The 18,340-nt window shown below is 42.2% G+C and overlaps 1 protein-coding gene across 4 annotated transcripts in view; it reads left to right on the forward strand.

The window, feature by feature from the left end:
• Window positions 1-18,340, forward strand: part of MAPRE2 (microtubule associated protein RP/EB family member 2) — a 196,180-nt gene that overhangs the window by 26,145 nt on the left and 151,695 nt on the right. The window contains exon 1 of one of the 4 annotated variants that reach the window (XM_059409455.1): window positions 6,039-6,058. The exons of 1 other annotated variant lie outside the window; for it this stretch is intronic. Coding sequence is in view for 1 of the 3 variants with exons in the window: in XM_059409453.1 (XP_059265436.1) it covers window positions 16,920-16,943 (24 nt within the window). In the remaining 2 variants the exon portion in view is untranslated. Of the gene's footprint in view, window positions 1-6,038; window positions 6,059-15,324; window positions 15,420-16,791; window positions 16,944-18,340 lie in introns of those variants that run through there. 2 more of the 4 variants (XM_059409454.1, XM_059409453.1) reach the window with 2 other exon arrangements.

Here is an 18,340-nt window from a genome sequence, read left to right on the forward strand (position 1 = left end):
CCTCAATTGAAAAAAATATTTAAAAAATAAAATATTTTTTAAAAAATATTTTAAAAATAAATTTTTAAAAATCAGTCTGATGAATCTTGTGATTCCTTTTTGAAATGTACACTTAAGTAATCCACATGTACTTGTAATTTCAAATGTAATTTCAAATGGAAATTCAAATTTCAAATGGAAATTTTTTCAAATGGAAAAGAATTATGGGCTTTTAAGCAATACTGAGACATTTAGAATAATTAATATGTATAGATTCTTCATGTTTATAAATATAATTTAATAACTTTAGAAATAAGTTGAGGGGCACCTGGGTGGCTCAGTCATTAAGCGTCTGCCTTTGGCTCAGGTTGTGATCCCAGGGTCCTAGGATTGAGTCCCGCATCAGGTTCCCTGCTCCGGGGAAGCCTGCTTCTCCCTCTCTCTCTACCCGCTTGTGTTTCCTCTCTTGCTCTGTCTCTCTCTGTCAAATAAATAAATAAAATCTTAAAAATTAAAAAAAGAAAGAAAGAAAAGGAAATAAGTTGAATGCCTGGAAAGACATTTGTTCTGATACTTTAACTACTTTTTATTATTTTATTTTATTTTATTTTATTTTAGAGGGGTGGGGGTGGGGCAGAAGGAGAGGGAGAGAGAGAATCTTGAGCAGGCTCCATGACCAGCATGGAGCCCGATGCGGGGCTCAATTTTCACAACCCCAAGATCATGATCTGAGCTGAAATCAGGAGTTGGACACTTAACCGACTGCGTCAACCAGGTGCCCCTTAACTGCTTTTTAAAATTCTAATATATATTAACTTTCTTTTTTCTTTTTTTAAAATTTTTTTAAAAGATTTTATTTATTTATTTGACAGACAGAGATCACAAGTAGGCAGAGAGGCAGGCAGAGAGAGGAGGGAGCAGGCTCCCCACTGAGCAGAGAGCCCAACGCAGGGCTCAATCCCAAGAACCTGGGATCAGGACCTGAGCTGAAGGTGGAGGCTTAACCCATTGAGCCACCCAGGTGCCCCTAAATTTAAATCTTGAGAAAAAACTAGATTTGGATTCACAACTTTATTAAATTAAATACTAATTTTTAAAAATCAAAGCATGCAGGGCACCTGGGTGGCTCAGTTGCTTAAGCAGTTGCCTTCAGCTCAGGTCATTGTCCCAGAGTCCTGGGATCGATCCCTCATCGGGCTCCCAGCTTCACGGGGAGTCTGCTTCTCCCTCTGACCTTCTCCCCTTTCATGCTCTCTCTCACTGTCTCTCTCTCAAATAAATAAAATCTTAAAAAAATAAAAATTAAAATAAAAGCATGTAGAGTCTTTTCAGTAAACAAAGCTGCTTTCAAGGACAGCCAAAGACTCACCCTTTAAAAGGCTAGAATGCAGTGAGCCTGTGTTTAAAATCACTGTATTACTCAGATTTTAAAAGAGGGGCAGTCTAGCAGCACAAACCCCATGAATCACCAGCTCTTCTCAATGATTTGTGTTTTCAACTCTTTCATCCTCTTGTCTGAATTGCATCTATTTACTGCCTGATTCCTTTTGAAATTATTTTCATATTCTTCCTGTCAGAGCCAGAACTCTCATGATATTAAAATGACCTTCAGTTGGATTTTGCAACTGTCTGATCCCCAGCCTCAATAGGTAGTCACGCTGCTGACCTTCTCTATACTTCAACCATTCACAACGTAAAGAGAATGGAGCACTTTTACCTCCACTGCCTCTTTCCTCTCTCCGCTTAAAAGAATCAGAATCATGACCTTGGTCTATCTCTCTATTATCCTGATTAACTGAATATGCACAGCTATATGAGGTACAAGTATCAGTTTCTTTAAATAAATGAAACTGCTTTTAAGTTCAGGGTTTGGGGTATATGTAAAGATTTGTTGTTGTTGTTTTTCTTTGTTTTACTTTAATAACTTCCCTGAAACTTTTTCTTACCTTATTAAATGGAATCTTTTGGGGAGTTTCCTAGAAAGTTATAGGGCATATTCCAGATAAATAAAACAAGACAATGTGTTTTCCTGTTTTTCTAGGTCGGACTAAATAGCAATGGATGAATTTACTTTACATAAAAGGTCTTCTCAAAGACAGTAAGTAGGATGCTTAGATTTTAAAAAATGCTAGCTACTGTTTACTGCCATAAATCAGTCAGAAATTGAGATCAAAAGACCCAAACATGCCATCTATCTAAGTCACTACCGTTCTCATACATATAACGGAAGCAGCAAGCTGGTGAGAATCCCCCCCCCATCTGCACCATTCCAAACCCAAGGCCAAATCCTGGAGCTCCACCTGTAATCTTTATTCCTCGGAATTCCTGTGACTTAAACTTGGAAATTTCCCTTTCATGCTTCCAGGTCCCCAAACCAGACTGTACTCCTTCGTTTTCAACAGATGAGCCCACCTACTTCTCTAAGAAAATGAAGACTATTCCTTTTCTTCTCCTGCATAGCCATGCAGCTAACGTGTCTGGAGCATCTGTTATATGGCAGGTGGTATTCTAGAAAGAATATGCCTGAGAGAAAAATAAGATGTACTCCCTGACTTCCAGAAATGCATCGTCTAAGGAAGTGGAGGACATGGGAAAAAATAACTAACACAAAATATAGTAAGTGTAGATGAAGAAGATGGGACCATGATTCACAATGAGAAGATCTTTTATTTTTTAAAAAAAGAAAGAAAAAGCAAGTGAGAGTAAGAGATATAGTTACCTGGATTTTCCCCTGAATTCATTCTACTTCCTATATTCTAGTTTATTATTATTTCCCTGTCCCTCCCTGATTCTGTTTGAGAAAATGTAAATGGAATTATACATTCTAAACCATGTTAAAAATTCAAATTAATCTAGTAAGTTATAATAGCGCTTAAGACCTTAGTAATTGGGATGATGGTTCACTGCTGACTTATTCTCAGTTCAGTGTGAGTTAGCACAAAATAAACAGGGCCTTTTCAAGATGAGAGAATCACAATGGCCTGAGTGCAGCAATGACCATTTTTAGTGACAGGAATATATATGGGAGCAGAAAGATGGTCACAAATTGATGACCTTAACCTTGAACCAGAGTTTAAAAAAAAAAAAAACTCTAAAATTGTGTTCTGCCTTTGCTAATGACACAGATCATAACTCCAGGCAATAAAACTTCATTTATCAGCCTTTCCTTTCTAGTCCACTGGAAGTCCCGCCTCTACCAACTATTCTGTGACATCAAGCAAGTCTCCTGAATACTAAAAGGATCATAAGAACCTGCCTAACTCATGGAAATATAATGGAAATCAAATCACATAATAGATCTAAAATGTTTTGAAAGTTTTAAAACTACCATATGTAGGCAACATATGATATTATTACTGATATAGTAGTCGTATGTATAAGAGCCTAAAATAGCAAGTCTGAGGGAGTTTATTTTGAAACCAGTTGAAAAGAAAATCACACAAAACCACGGAGTCTAAGAAAAAGAAAATAGACATTGAAAACTGATCAGATTCTTTGAAAGGAAGAGATTTGCCCCCATTTCCAGTATGGAGAACTAAGTGTTCTCTGTCAGTTGAGTTTCTTTGAGTCTTAAATAATTTAGTACAGCAAAGCCAAGTTCTAGGTTACTAATCTCTTCTTTTTTTTTTAAGATTGTATTCGTTTATTTGACAGACAGAGATCACAAGTAGGCAGAGAGGCAGGCAGTGAGAGAGGAGGAAGCAGCTTCCCTGCTGAGCAGAGAGCCTGATGTAGGGCTCAATCCCAGGACACTGGAATCATAACCCAAGCTGAAGGCAGAAGCTTTAACCCACTGAGCCACCCAGGCGCCCCTCTCTTCCTGGACCATTCCAGAAATGTAGAGGTGTCGAGGTCACCATGTGGTGCCAGGGGTACATGGCGCACCCCTCCGACTCTCCTGGACATTTTCATTCCATCTCTCTTAAAAATAACTTTTATCAAGTCTAAAACATTCCTGAACATAATACATTATTTTTATATACACGACAAAAGAAAGCTCTATTAAGTTATGATATCCCATGACACATCCCAATTTCAGCGATTCTAAAATGCAAAAGTTTGTCCTAGAATCAGAGAAGATAGTAATTCTTGCTTATTATAAAAGTAATCCATATTTGTTGAAAAACTGGAAAAGACAACGTATTCACAGAAACATAGCGGCAGGAAACAGAAGAGCTAGAGGAAATGAACAGAGCTTGTGTAACTGAAAACCCAGAGGAAGGACAGAAGTTAGGATTGGTTTAATTCAGGGACTGAAGGCTGTCTCAAGAGCAGTTTTCCCCCCATCTCTCTGTTCTGCCTCCCATAGGGCCACCTTGCAGCTTCCCAGCTGTACCCCAACTCCAGCCTAGAGATAGGGCTGCTGTCCTAGCCCTACGAGCAAGAATTTCAAAATTCACCTGAACTGCTGGGGCATTGAGGTCACCTCACCCCCCTGAACTGTGGTTGTTGGTAAAAAACTGAAAGTGTTCATGAAAAGCACATGGACTGCATGGGGAAAGATGCAACAGCCAACCAGAAAATCTGCCTGTTGCTAGGAAGAAAGACGAGTGGGAATTGCTTGAAAGCTGTGATGGTTAATTTGATGTGTCCGTTTGTCTAGGCTACGATGCTCAGTTGCTTTTCCAAACACTAGTCTAGATGTTGCTGTGAGAGTATTTTTTGGGTGGGATTAAAGTCAACTAACCCTCCATTATGTGGGTGGGCCTAATCCAGTGAGTTGAAGGCTTCAAGAGAAATGACTGAGGTTTCCCAGAGAAGAAGGAATGCCCCTAAGACTGCAACATCAACTCTTACCTGAGTCTTTGGTCCGTTGACTCACCATCTAGATTTTGGACTTGACAGCCTCCATAATCATCCCATAATTGTGGAAGCCAATTCTTTACAATCCCTCTCCCTCTTTCTGTCTCTCTCTCTATATATCTATATAGATATAGATCAAACTGAAAAGTATAAAAGAGACTAGAAATTCTCTGCCACAATATTTTCTCCAACTTTATGTATTTACTTTCCTATGCATAGAAACATATGGCAACATTTTATTCACATGACATCATACTGGGTATACAAGATTCAAAACTTTTGAATCTTGTTTCTGTCCGTTAATGTATCAAGTATCATTTTTCCATGCACTTAAATATTTGAACATTTTTTAGCAGTTAGCAAATAATCCATCACATAACTGAGCTACAATATGTTATATAATATGTTAGCTATTTGACTATATATAGACTTTTTGATGTTTTCATTGTATTCTTTAAATACACAGCACTTTCTCCTGCATGTAAAGCTAGCTAGGTGCTGCCTCTGGGAGTCTCTAGAAGTTAGGATCAAAAGTGTTGCATTTAGCAGATGTACACGTATTTCTAAACTCATCAAGCTGTATGTGTTAAATATGTACAGTTTTTTTGTACATCAAAAAAAAAAGTGTTGCACTTTGTTCCACTTGGTACAGGCTAGAGTTCATTCTGAATAAAGAGCTTTTTGCCAATTCAGGCTTTAGCCAGAATGAGTCTGACCTGGCATCAAAAAATGCCATGATTCTGGAGATAACCACAAAAATCTCTACCCACCATAAATGTCTTTGTGGCAGTGATGTGGGCTCCTGGTCCCTGATTCTATGTCATCATCACTATGAAGACCATGCATCTGTTTGCAATTAGCATAGCAATGTTTTTGACTTGTCCAAAATGTGCATAATCCTAAAAGTTCCTCAAAAGAATGAAAATAGAAAAGAAAATGAAAGGAAGAAGAGGAATCATGAATGGGCTTGTCCAGCATCTCAAGGAAAGCTCATTCTGCCCTCTGCCTACCTCTTCCCACTACGATTTATGAGATAGAACTAAACGTGCACTCATGAGTGGTGAACAGAATGGATGTTCTTAGAGAACAAAGAGACACATGGTAGCATGGCAAAGCACATTAGTGTTTCTCAAAGCACAATTGACTGGGGAGTTCCGGGGCCTGACTCTCCTCCCACTGCAGATCTCTCTCCTCATCCATTATCCTCTCTGACAGAGGGCCTGGTCTGAGTCCCCAGAGCCAATGACAGCTCCCAGCAGCTGGATTCTCGGAGACAGTTAAGTGGCATTTTTTCCTAATTACTCTTCTCAGACTTTAGACGGGATAAAATACATTTTGTGAAACGGTGATGGTAATGGCAAGAATTAATTTGTGGATGTGGTTAAATGCAATTTTAGCAATGCCTTGAAATGTACCATATGCTGAGCACTTCCCTGGGAGAGACAGCTATTGTCTTTAGGAAATTGATTTCTCGGCCTCAGTTTCTGATATTCTAATATATTTTATAGATTTTCTTTTTAGTTATTTGGTTTTCCTTTTTGGGGGGGGAGGGCCATATTCTAGAAACAACTGTTCCTTATGAATGCTAGCTTATATTTTTGAAACTAAACTTAAACCTTCCTACCTAAATATGGCTGGGGGACTCAATAAGACGTATTTGCAGTCTCTGGTAATCCTATTAGCTAAAAGAAGAGTAAAAGGATTTTTTTCTCCTAGATACTGAAAGACTAAAATTTGTTGTATATATGAAAGTCACTATCTCATAATAAACTTACATTAAGCTGAAATTTTAATAAAATTCATGGAGTTGCTAAATTACAGAGAAATCATATAATATGGTAAGGGAGATTTGGATTTTCCAAAAAATGGAAAGAAAGATGATTAAAATCAAGGTATTTATGAGTCTATTCAGCTTACTTATATATTCATTTAATCATTCAAAAAAACTTTGTCATCCATCACGTCCCAAACATAGTTCTATATGCTAAAGATAGAAAAGTAAATAAAATGGACACAAATTCTTGCCCTCGTGGGGTTTGCGTGCTAGTGGGGAAAGACATGTCTTTGCACTAAAATTAATTCTACTTTAATAAAAGAGATGAGGCTTAAGTGCTTGAGATACTAAATAATGAACTACCACAAAACCACAGTATAAGAAATTTCAAATTTTAAACAAATATCTATTTGGTATTATTTAATTATGAAATCTTATTTATGAGATAAATAGTTAGGAATAGAATTGCATGGAACCCAAAAATTAAACTGGCAAATTATCTCTAGATTCTTAGTAAGTGCTAGGTAAGGAATTGGGGGAAATGGCAAGTATTAAAGATATCCTCATAACTTAGCAAGAACATGCCTTGACAAGTTGGCAATAAACAGCATAGAAAGGATGGTGACCATGGTTTCACAATGCTTGTGATTCCTAAAGAAGGAACATGTGTACAACAGAATGAGAAAACATTCCCAAATAGGGGCGCCTGGGTAGCTCAGCCTGTTAAATGTCAGATTACTGATTTCAGCTCAGGTCATGATCCCAGGATCTCTCTCTCCCTCTCCATCTGCCCCGCCCCACCTCCTTTTTTTTTTTTTTTTCAAAGATTTTTATTTATTTATTTGACAGAGAGAGATCACAAGTAGGCAGAAAGGCAGGCAGAGAGAGAGGAAGGGAAGCAGGCTCCCTGCTGAGCAGAGAGCCCGACGTGGGACTTGATCCCAGGACCCTGAGATCAGGGCCCGAGCTGAAGACAGCGGCTTAACCCACTGAGCCACCCAGGCGCCCCCTCCCTACCTCTTAAAAAAGACAAAAAGAAAGAAAGAGAGAGAGAAAGAAAGAGAAAAGAAAGAAAACATTCCCAATTCCCAATTACTATGGTACAATAAGAGAAAAAAGATGTCTGGCTTGAACAACAAGGTTTTTGGTGTGAAAAGATGGACTGTAGTACAAGAGAGGTACTATCTTATAATAAACTGTAGTCTAGATAACATTTGAGAACTGACCAAATAGTACACATAGAAAACCAGCAAAGGACAATACCCTTTGAGAGAGGTCCAGCAGAATGCAAAACTAGCCTAAATGTCCAATTAAAATCCTAAGACTGTCTGCTTAGTTTGCCTTACCATTATGCAATGGTAAGATGATTCTTAATCATTATCATTATAAATAATTATAAACGTTAAGCTGTTGTGTTAATTTGTCTTAGATGAAGGGATGTATTTGAAGACCAGCTGTTGTGGGAAGGGTTGCAGATTAAGAAAGAAAGCTACTATAAAATCTGTATCTCCAAGCTCTCCTGAGTTTCAGAATTGTATTTACAACACCCACTAGTCATCTCGCTGGAATCCCTTGGGCATGTCTGACTCAATGTGTCCTAAACTTGTTCAATATCTTGTTCAATATCCCATTTCTTCATCTCAAGTAACAGTTTCTCCTTCTACTCAGAATGGCAAGTGACAAAAGCTCAGGGTCCCTCTCTCTTCTTCCCTCCCTCCCTCTCTCTCTCTCCACCCTCCCCTTCCCCCAAGCCCTTCCTACTGAAGACCACAGACTTGGGTGATCTCTCTCCTCTCCATCACTAGGTCCTCACGAGCTTTCCTCTGAATCAGGATCCTAGCCTTCTGAGAAAACTTCCAGAACATCCTCCATTCCACTGTTATGCCAATAAACCTGAGCATCGATACCTTTGCTCTAATACCATTTTTGGCTTATGTCTGCCTATGTACTATAAATACAACATTTCTTATCTCACACATGTCTATTCATTTGTAAGGACTATACATATACAACTACTGCATTACTATATTGTACACCAAAGAAAACATAAAGGGTGCCTGCATGGCATAATTGGTTAAGTATCTGGCTCCTGATTTCAGCTCAGGTCACGATCTCAGGGTCATGAGATTGGGCTCCACATAGGGGCTCTGCACTGGGCATGGAGCCCACTTGGAATTCTCTCTCTCTGTCACTCTGCCCCTCCCCCTTCTCATGCACACCCTCTCTCTTTCTCTTTCTCTAAAAATAATTTAAATGAGATTTAAGTTAAAAAAGAAAATATAAAAATTGACATTTTAAAGGGTGAGACAAGGATGAAATATTTGATATTCCATTTTATTAATGATAGGTAAAATCTTTTGTTCTCACTAAAATTTTAGTGAGAATAATGTGACTGAATATGGATCATAATTTTTGGAAGTTTTATTGCCCTGCAGCTGGAAACCTGGTGCCGAGTGCAGTTGATTTTGATGTTTGGTTTGGTGCCGTTCAGCGCTGCAGGCGCACCTCATGGAGAACCCCAGACACAAACACGGGAAATAGATCATTGCATGAACTTATGAAATTATGATACTCATTTTTCAAAACTGTCTACCAGTTTTGCAAGGGCTTTTGTGAAAATTCCCTAATGCTTGTATCACTCATGTTATCTTTAATCTTTTGAAGTCATTTATCCATTTTTTGAGCCTTAGATTAGTCCACCTAGATAATATCCATAAATCCACTTAACCAAGCACACATGAACTGTTAATAAATTGCAGTTTGCTTTAAGAATGAGTAAGACGGTTAGGGACACCACCCCCACCTCAGTATGGTGGATCCCAGTTCTTCCCTCATAATTCCTTCTACCTGCTAAGGTCCCCTGTCTGTCTGAAATGCGGACCAAGCAAGAGCACCAAGTATCAATCCATATGCTACTAAGTCCTTTCTCATATTTCAGATAGACATCCAGGTTTTCGCCCTTCCTTCCCACACCCCAGCCTATCATCTCACACACCCCCAGAGAGTTCTCACCCCACCTGGAGACCAATGGCCAGTGTCTTACATACAAACATCTCAGCTGGACACACCAGGGCTTTCCTTGTCTATTCTACCGACCTCTCCAGTGCTCACACACTATCCTTCAGCCACATTAAACTTCTCATCGTGTGTGAATCTCTGATCGTATTTGTTTTCCCGTTCCTTCTCTGGGATATCTACCCACATACTCTGCCTCCCTACAAACCACCCTCACCTGCTTTATGATTCTTCATCCTTCAAGACCCAGCAAGAATGAAAGCCCTTCTCTGACTTTCTTCCTGACTGTCCAGTGTTCTCTTAGCATCTTATTCATTTTAATAGACTTCGGGCCACACTATGCACTCATCCATCATTTCCTATACTCTAAGTTCCTTGAGATCAAAGACTATTTAGGTAAACACAGCACATAACAGAGTGACTGCCCAGTAGAAGGCCTCACAAAAATGTTTGTTGAATATTACAACTTAGAAAGGTTGAAGCATTAAAATTAAAAAAGCCAGAGATGAGCAAATCTCTGCTAAAGAATCAAAGACCATTAGAAAGAAGATTCTAAGGAAACTTAAGGAATCAATTTCTTGTTATTCCCACACTAGTTGACCAGTGTGGGCAGGATATAGGGATATGGCAAAAAAAAAAAAAAAAATTGCAATTGGCAAAGTAGTGTTTAATGATTTAGGAATTTAGGAAAAATCAGCTGCATTGTATCCCAGCAGGTCCCAACATGAGTTGGTGGTGATCCCACTGGTCTCTAGAAAGTCATTTGGGCTTCATGGTGCTGCAACTGAGAACTCAAACAGACTTCTATTTATTTATTTATTTATCAGAGAGAGAGAGAGAGCAAGCACACAAGCAGGCCAAATAGCAGGAAGAAGTGGAAAGAGAAGTAGGCTCCCTGTCGAGCAAGGAGCCCCATGCGGGACTTGATCCCAGGACCCCGGGATCGTGACCCAAGCCGAAGGCAGTGACTTAACTGACTGAGCCACCCAGGCATCCCCAGATTTCATTTCTTAGGCACTGAGACTGAACAGGTAAAAGTTTGAAGATAACACCACCTTTTTAAGAGATGGTTACTAATCAACAAATTAATTGTCTCTGCTGCCTTTAAAATGTACTGTCTTAAAAAAAAATGATGATGGAACGAGTTGACTCTTCTACAGCTGGTCTACATCTGTTCTAAACAGCATTTATAAATATTCCTGTCCGACTTATTGCATTGTATGTGAGGGGATTTTTCAATATCATATAAAATCATAGACAAGTCTCTCACCCAGTGGCTTTGTACCAGTCAAGGTAACACTTTGCTCCTTTCAGTGTAATTAAAATAACCTGTGAGGCATAGACCAATATATATCATGAGCACGTTTCCCCTTTGGCATTTTACATTTTGTGGAGACACAGGTTTTGCAAATGGACATAACTAGAAATTGGGACTCATAACTTAAATGAGTCATTTAAGCTCTCTCCTTAACTTCTTCTATAGAACAATACTTTTTAGCTAACTGGTGAATATTCACTGATAGGTGTTCATAGGTTGCTTTGAAGGTGGCATTGTTTGATTGGACATTTATTTACTCAGGAACTAGACTCTAGGGTCATCAGGAGGCAGTGATCCCTATGAAGCTATCATCCTGTGCCACTTTCACTACTGATCTTAATCAATGCTATCATAGCTTGGTAATGAACACCTCCATCTCAGTCTTCCATGGTCTCACTGACACATTTGTAAGTGCTTCACTCTAGTCTATCTTTTGAGGTGATGATTTCTAATTCAAGAGACATTAAAGCTCAGCAAGGACTCAGAGCTAAAAATAAACCAGATAAAATGAAAAGGATTCGAACAAATAGTTTAGAATATTAACTGATAGGCTCTGCCCCTTTTCCATCCCTTGTTCTCAGTATTTGAAATATGTGAATGAAGCTCTCAGAATATTAGCTTTGGGAAGAGGCTGATGTTATGTAAGACTATTTGGGAACAGTCTCATGAGAGGCAAATGTTTGTTTGTTTTCTAAAGATTTTATTTATTTATTTGACAGATCACAAGTAGGCAGAGAGGCAGGCAGAGAGAGAGGAGGAAGCAGGCTCCCTGCTGAGCAGATAGCCTGATGCGGGGCTCAGTTCCAGGACCCTGGGATCATGATCTGAGCCAAAGGCAGAGGCCCCGAGGCAAATGTTTTAAAAGGGGTGTCACTGACAGAGTTGGGCAAACAACATAAGAATTGTTGAGATCCAAAGCATTCCTCAGTGCCAGCTACATATTAGAATAATCCATAGCTCTAGAGCATTTTAGAGTTTATAGCATTCATTCATCAAGGCTTTGCTTCTTGTAAGCATATGAAGTGTGGGGAGATGAAGGAAGCCAGCTTAGCTAACAGAATCTCTGCTCTTTGGAGAAAGAACCTCCAAAGGTTATGGAAAACCATGATTTTATTCTTCTCAATCTGTTATGAGTGATTTTTTCCTATGGATTTTTTTTTAATGGAGTGATTTTTTACCCACAAGACTACATTTCACCATTACTTGGAAGACATCAAAGGCATAATTCAGGCAATCATAAGAGAAACATGGGGGAAATATTCCAGTCTTCATGCACACATATTCAATCCTCAAGCAGAGGGTGACCCTCAATGTCAGCAAAATTAACAAAAGTGCTTGTGTTGATGTAACCTTACTTATTTAACGGTCTGTGTGTCACCCATGGTATAATCGAGATGGAAAATATTTCCTGGCCCCTGCGTCACAGAAGACTCTGAATGATTAGTGCCTGAAGTAGACCGACCTTGGCTAAATCAAAAAGTGACCCTGACAGGCAGAGACACAGAATTTTTCACTTTTAAGTGTCTCCCTACATTATTATACTATATAATAATAAAAACAACAATAATGCTTCTCTGAGTACTCCACACACAACTGTGTACCTTCCTTGAACTGGTAGTCTACCCTCATCCTATGATAACTACACTGTTATTAGTGTAATTTTATCCCCAATCCCTCCATATTAAGTGGATCCCTATGATAGACCTACTCCAGCCCTCCAAGGTTTCTACTTCTCCATCTATTTCTGAGTAAATATCTCCTTAAAATTAGGTGAAGACCATGTGGCTTCCTTTGACCAGTGTCATATGAGAAGTGACCTCTCTTCTGGGTAAAAACATTTAAGGTTTGGTGCAGTTTTCCATACTCTCTTCCCCTGCCATGGTACTGAAGGAAAGGCCACAGGAACGAAGCAAACTAGAATGTTGAGTCACCCTAGAGCTGCCTGGAGATTTGGCATAAGTAGGAAATTAACTTCTATTGTGGTAAGCCACTGATATTTTGGTGGTGTTTGTTACAGCAAAGTAATCTAGCCTACCCTGACTGATGCGGTTTCTCACCAACTCAGTTTACATGGATCACCACGTATGCAGCAGCCCAGAGCCGTTTATGAGGCTGTTTTGCCAGTAAGTTGTGTTTATACACAAATCAGCCTCAGTCAATGTCCAAGGCAAAGTCTCAGAGAAAGAGCTGGGATCAATGGGAAGGTACTGGGATGATTACGCTGGGTGTTCCACACCCTTGCCAGGTCCTGAATTAGCACGGAGGGCTTCCCAGTGCAAATTGCCATCTTGATTTATTACCAAGGAGGTATCAGTTTTATGAGAAGAAGGAGGAGTTTATTTTAGAACACACTGAAACTTCTAGGCGAGTGGGAAATTCAGTTGGAAATGCCTAGTAAGTAATTGGTAATGCAGAAATGGGGCTTGGAAACAGGTGAAAAATGTGGGTATATATTCAGCAGTAATCTCCATGCACTTGAAAGCTGAACATAAAACATGAATAAAATTTCCAAAAGAAATGGCAGGAAAGTGAGAAAAACGAAAAGCAAAAAATAATAATAATAATAATAAACAAAAAACAACAACAAAAAAACCCAAATCTTAGGAAGCACTCCTATTTAGGGCTAGAGAGAGAAGAAGCAAGGAAGGGAGATAGGAGAACGATGATGACAATACCCATTCATTCTGAGAGCTAAGAATACCATATCTTCATTAATAAATTCATTTAAATTTAAATTTCAAGGTTTTTAATGAGGATAAAAAATGTACTACTCCTTAACAATCCATTTACTCCCTCAGATATTAAAATAGATTACCCATGTGACAGGCAGCTGGACATTTTCTGTAATAAAAAGCAAATAATTTTTTAATTCAATGTCCCAGAACTAATTTATCAGGATTTAAAGTTTTGCAGAAGAAACAGAACTTTTAAACATGTTTGATTCGCTCCACATTATAGTTTCGTCATTTATTCAACAGAATTGTTCTATACACCTGGCCAGTGCTGGGCACTAAGGGGTTTAGTCGTCATTTTAGTGCCAGCTGCCTCAGCCCCCATTCCACATCCTGTTCTCCCTGAATGTTTGGCTTTGTGCAGCTTTGCTCCTGCCAGGAAGACCCCAAGAGTTCATTAGCTGACATTTTCTGAACCCTCGGTGTGTGTGCCAGACATAAGGTGCTTTTTATAGGTCTTCCCGTTTAATCTTCAAGACAACCCTATGAGGTGGAGGTTAGTAGTATTTCAATGTTACAGCCTGGGGAGCTTAAATGTTAAGAAACTTGCCCAAGGTCACAGAGTTATTAAGTGACACATTAGGACTCAAAATAGGCTGGCCAGTGCCAGAGTGGGTCTTCTAAGCCTTGCTGCTTCAAAGTTTGATCCTCAAACCAGCAGCACTAACATGACCTGGGAGTTTGCCAGAAATGAAGAAAATCAGTCTGCATTCCAGACTTGCTCAATCCGAATTTGGTTTAAACAAGGCCCCCAGGTGATCCCTCTGCACATGAAAGTTTGGGAAGCACTGTGCTAAGTCACTTCACTATGCAGACTTGACTTTAAAGGATGCTCCTGGAGATAGACGTAATCTTTCCCCTGAATTGCAGCTGGGTGGGAATGAGGGGTGGGCGGTTGGGGGGAGGAGATAATGTTTGCTTTCTCCAGTAGCCAAAGGAAGGATTCAGACAACAGGTTCTTTCGGTTTCAAACACTGGAGATCAGCAAGGGTCGGGAACACTTCCAAAAGCAGCAGATACTGAGATGGGTCTTGAAGCCAGAACATTTTCTCAATTCATTTCATTAAAAATAGGTACTGTTCCAAATGGACCAGCGCCCACATCAATAATCTGGACTTCGCTTCTCCAGCCTCCATTCCTTTTCCAAATAGAATCCAAATATCAACAGCACCAAAAAAGCAGATTTGAGACCTCAATAAAACTTGCTCTGATTGCATTATATTAACCATATTATTCGGTTTAGACTTGCCTGGTTTGATCAATAATGTTCATGACAAAATCAGTTTGCCCCTTATTATCTATCAGTTTTTCCCCAGGTATAAGTAGGAACATTTGGTCTAAAAGGAGGAAGCACGCAGGTCGGTGAGCAAGACTCCAGTTACTGGTACTTAACTCAGGCGTCGCCTTTTCAAGACCCCTATTCTCCTGCCGCGGGCCTCCTCTATCTTGGGTGGGGCCAACAGCCCTCTCCTTTTGGCTGGCACTTTATTCCATGTCACCAACTCACTCTGGCTTCCAAAGGCCCTAACCCTAACCCGTGCCACCTTCCGACCGACCCGCTGACAGGTCACCTCGGACCAGCGCGGACGTGTCCTTAGCTGGGGTCTCCACCTGCCCTCCGCTCCCTGGGGAAAGGGTGGCGCTGGCCCCGGCTCTCCAGGGTGGACTAGCGGAGCCTCGGCGGTGGCAGACGGCGAGTCACGTGTGGCAGTGGGGGCGGAGCGCAGCCGGCCGGGTGGGTGGAGAAAACAAAGCCCCCAGCTGTCAGTAGAGGAAGGAGGCGACAGCCCAGGAGCAGGTGAGTCAAGTGCATTTAAAGCGGTACCGCCCTGGCGCACCCCGACACCTCCTGCCCTGGCGCAGTCCCTCCCTGGCCGAGCACTGGCCGCGCCTCCTCCCGCAGCCGGGGGGGCTGCAGTGTGCGGGACTGGGGGCTGCAGTGTGCGGGTCGCGGAGCGGCCGGGACCCCGGGTCTTCGTGCCCGGCAAGAAGTTGTGCAGGGGTGGGCGCCGCGGCTCCGGGGTGTGAACCCGCCGCTTTCCCGCGGGCTGCACCTCTCTGTTGCCCCAGCGCCGCGCACTGTGCCCTGGAGGAGAGGGGAGGGAGTCAGACTGCCACGCTGGCAGAAGCAAAGTGGATAGCTCGGAGGTGAGGGCCGGGGCTCTCCAGGACCCGGACACTTGGCGCTGGCGCAGAGGGGCTTGGGGGTGCGCGCCCGACGCGCGCAGACCTGGAGGCGCCGGAGTTGGGGCGCTGGGACTGAGAACTGAGGGCGCTAGCAGGGGCCGCGCGCTTCAGGCAGTCCAGGAAGTGCAGCGCGCTGGCGGGCAGGGTATCAAACCCTGGACCCCCGGCCCTGCCGCCGCCCTAAGTGCTTGCGCTCCCGCGGAGACGAACCCTACTGCCCCCCATTCCGACTCCAGCTCCCGCTGGTGCTCCTGATGCCCAAGACTTGGGAGCCGGGTCTGGGGAAAAGAGAGCCGGTTGCGATTCTGAACCGGGGAGGTTCTTCTGCAGAGAGCTCCCTGGGCGCAGGGCGAGGGCTACTCAGCGACTCCCCACTCTACTTCCGTAGGAAAGTCTTCAGTCCACCCTTAGAAGGGCTGCGCCAAAGCCCAGAAATCCCACAAAGAGCTGGATGGAGGGGTGGGCACAGAAAGACCTTCCCCCTCTGAATCCGGAGCGCTCCGTCATGCAGACTTTCAAATCACGAAAGGGCTGGTGAATTTGGTCACCCCTGAGTCACTTTGCAAGTCCCGTGCCAAGTGCCGCCCAGCACAGAAGGCAGAGCTATAACCTCGGGGGAAGGGGCGCTGCAGCCATTTGATCAGGAGGAGCCTTTGTCTTAACCCCCAGTCCCCTTCTGCTAGTCTTCGCCGGGTCAGTAGCGCGTGGAGTAATTAATATTCCGAACATTAGCCGTCCCTTCACCTCGACACCGGCCAACACTGCTGTCCCCTCCCTGCGGGTTTTCTCCATCACTTGCTCACGTCCTCTCTTCCAAAATCGTGGGACATAGTCCAGACCCGCTAAGCAAGAGGAGGTCACTAAACGCACTAAATGCAGTCACGTAAAATCAAGGGTTAAGTATTCAAACCTGCACCCGCCCTCCCGCGAGGAGACGGAAGAACTTTCTTGATTAGCATAGTATCTACCCTGGGGCCGCGCTGCGAGGCGGAGGTTCGGTCCCAGCAGAGGTGAAGCGTGCAGTCCCGTCTTGACTGTCCTTTGACGCAGCACCTGCTTCTGATCTGAGAGGACCCGAGGCTTGCAGCTTTGCCGAACCAGACTCTGTGGAATGAAACAGAACAGAGATCAAAAGGTAACAGAAAGAATAGAAACATTTGAGATGCTTCTCTTGAGCCCTAAATTTAGCCAAGTTTTTACTAAGAGGGGAAATGGTTCTTGTCTAGACAGTGTCACTTCTAAAAAATGCCCTCTTGCTTTGCTTCGCTAGCTTTCTTTGTGGCTGCCAAACTAAGTTATCAGGGGCCATGTGTCAGTAGATCTCCAAGGCGGGTTGGGAGGCCACCACCTAGTCATTAGTTAAGCTTAACTGGCAGGCTTCACTTGCACGGGGAGAGGGACGCTTCTCCAGTGCACAGGTTCCCAAACTTTGCTGCCTGTTAGAATTACCTGGGGAACTTTGGAAAAATCCTGATGTCCACATGTTATCCCAACTCATTTGAATCTAACTGTTTGGAGATGAGAGCCAAGCATCCGGTTTGTTATTTGTTTTATTAATCTGCAGGTAATTCATTGTGCAGCAAAGTCAGAGCAACACACACACACACACACACACACACACACACACACACACACACAGTTCAGTGGCCAGCAGCAAGCGATGCTAGACAAGATGCCAGTTTAACTACTTGGGCGGGTGGAGGAAAAGACGCTGAAACTGGAGTGTTGCTGACGAACGCCCTAGGGCGGGGACTGTCGTCTGGCTGCTTGGCCAGCGGTGACACCTGCCACATCATCTTTCAGCTTCTCTTGCCTTAGGTCCGGTTCTTATTGGAGAGATCGAAGTTCACTGTCGTGCACGGTTTCTTCACGGTTGTTAAGGAGACGGGTAGAAACTTTCATTCCCATGATGACTCACGTGCACAGGCAGTGGGGAAACCCAGCAGAAACTAACTGGGAGGAGCAGCCTGGTGAGTCAGCAGGCTGCACTCCAAGGCGGAGCCCCGGGAATAGGAAGTAATTACATCCAGTAGCTTATTGACGCGCACTGCTCCACTCCTTTGAAAGCATATTTGAATATCTGATCAGGATATGCTTGCTTGTAGAAGCCGATCCCTTTTCCAGCACCCTGTTCTAGTGCTTTCTCCTGTTAGAAGGGGAAGCACAGAGCCAACTAGACGTCTTGCAATTTCCTTGGTGGGAAGCATTAAAAAAAAAAAAAGAAGAAAGAAAGAAAGAAAAAACCAGCTGGAGAGTGCTGCTGACTGACTGATGTGGGTTATTTCAATTATGTGAAATAGAGGATGAAATTGTAGCACATAAATTTTGAATACAGAAAAGTCAAATACTATTTGATGACACACTCAGTGGTCAATTAAAGGCTCTATTTAAATGGAAATGGTTATCCCTAACATTTTGCAAGAAATTTTGTTTGCTACTAACTAACCCACCATTTCTTGTTTTAAAAAAAAAATCTCCTAAGGCATATGTGACCCTAATAAAGATACCCTGTTTTAAATACCCACGGATTAT

Source organism: Mustela nigripes, chromosome 8 (assembly GCF_022355385.1).
Source record: "Mustela nigripes isolate SB6536 chromosome 8, MUSNIG.SB6536, whole genome shotgun sequence".
Lineage (NCBI taxonomy): Eukaryota > Metazoa > Chordata > Mammalia > Carnivora > Mustelidae > Mustela > Mustela nigripes.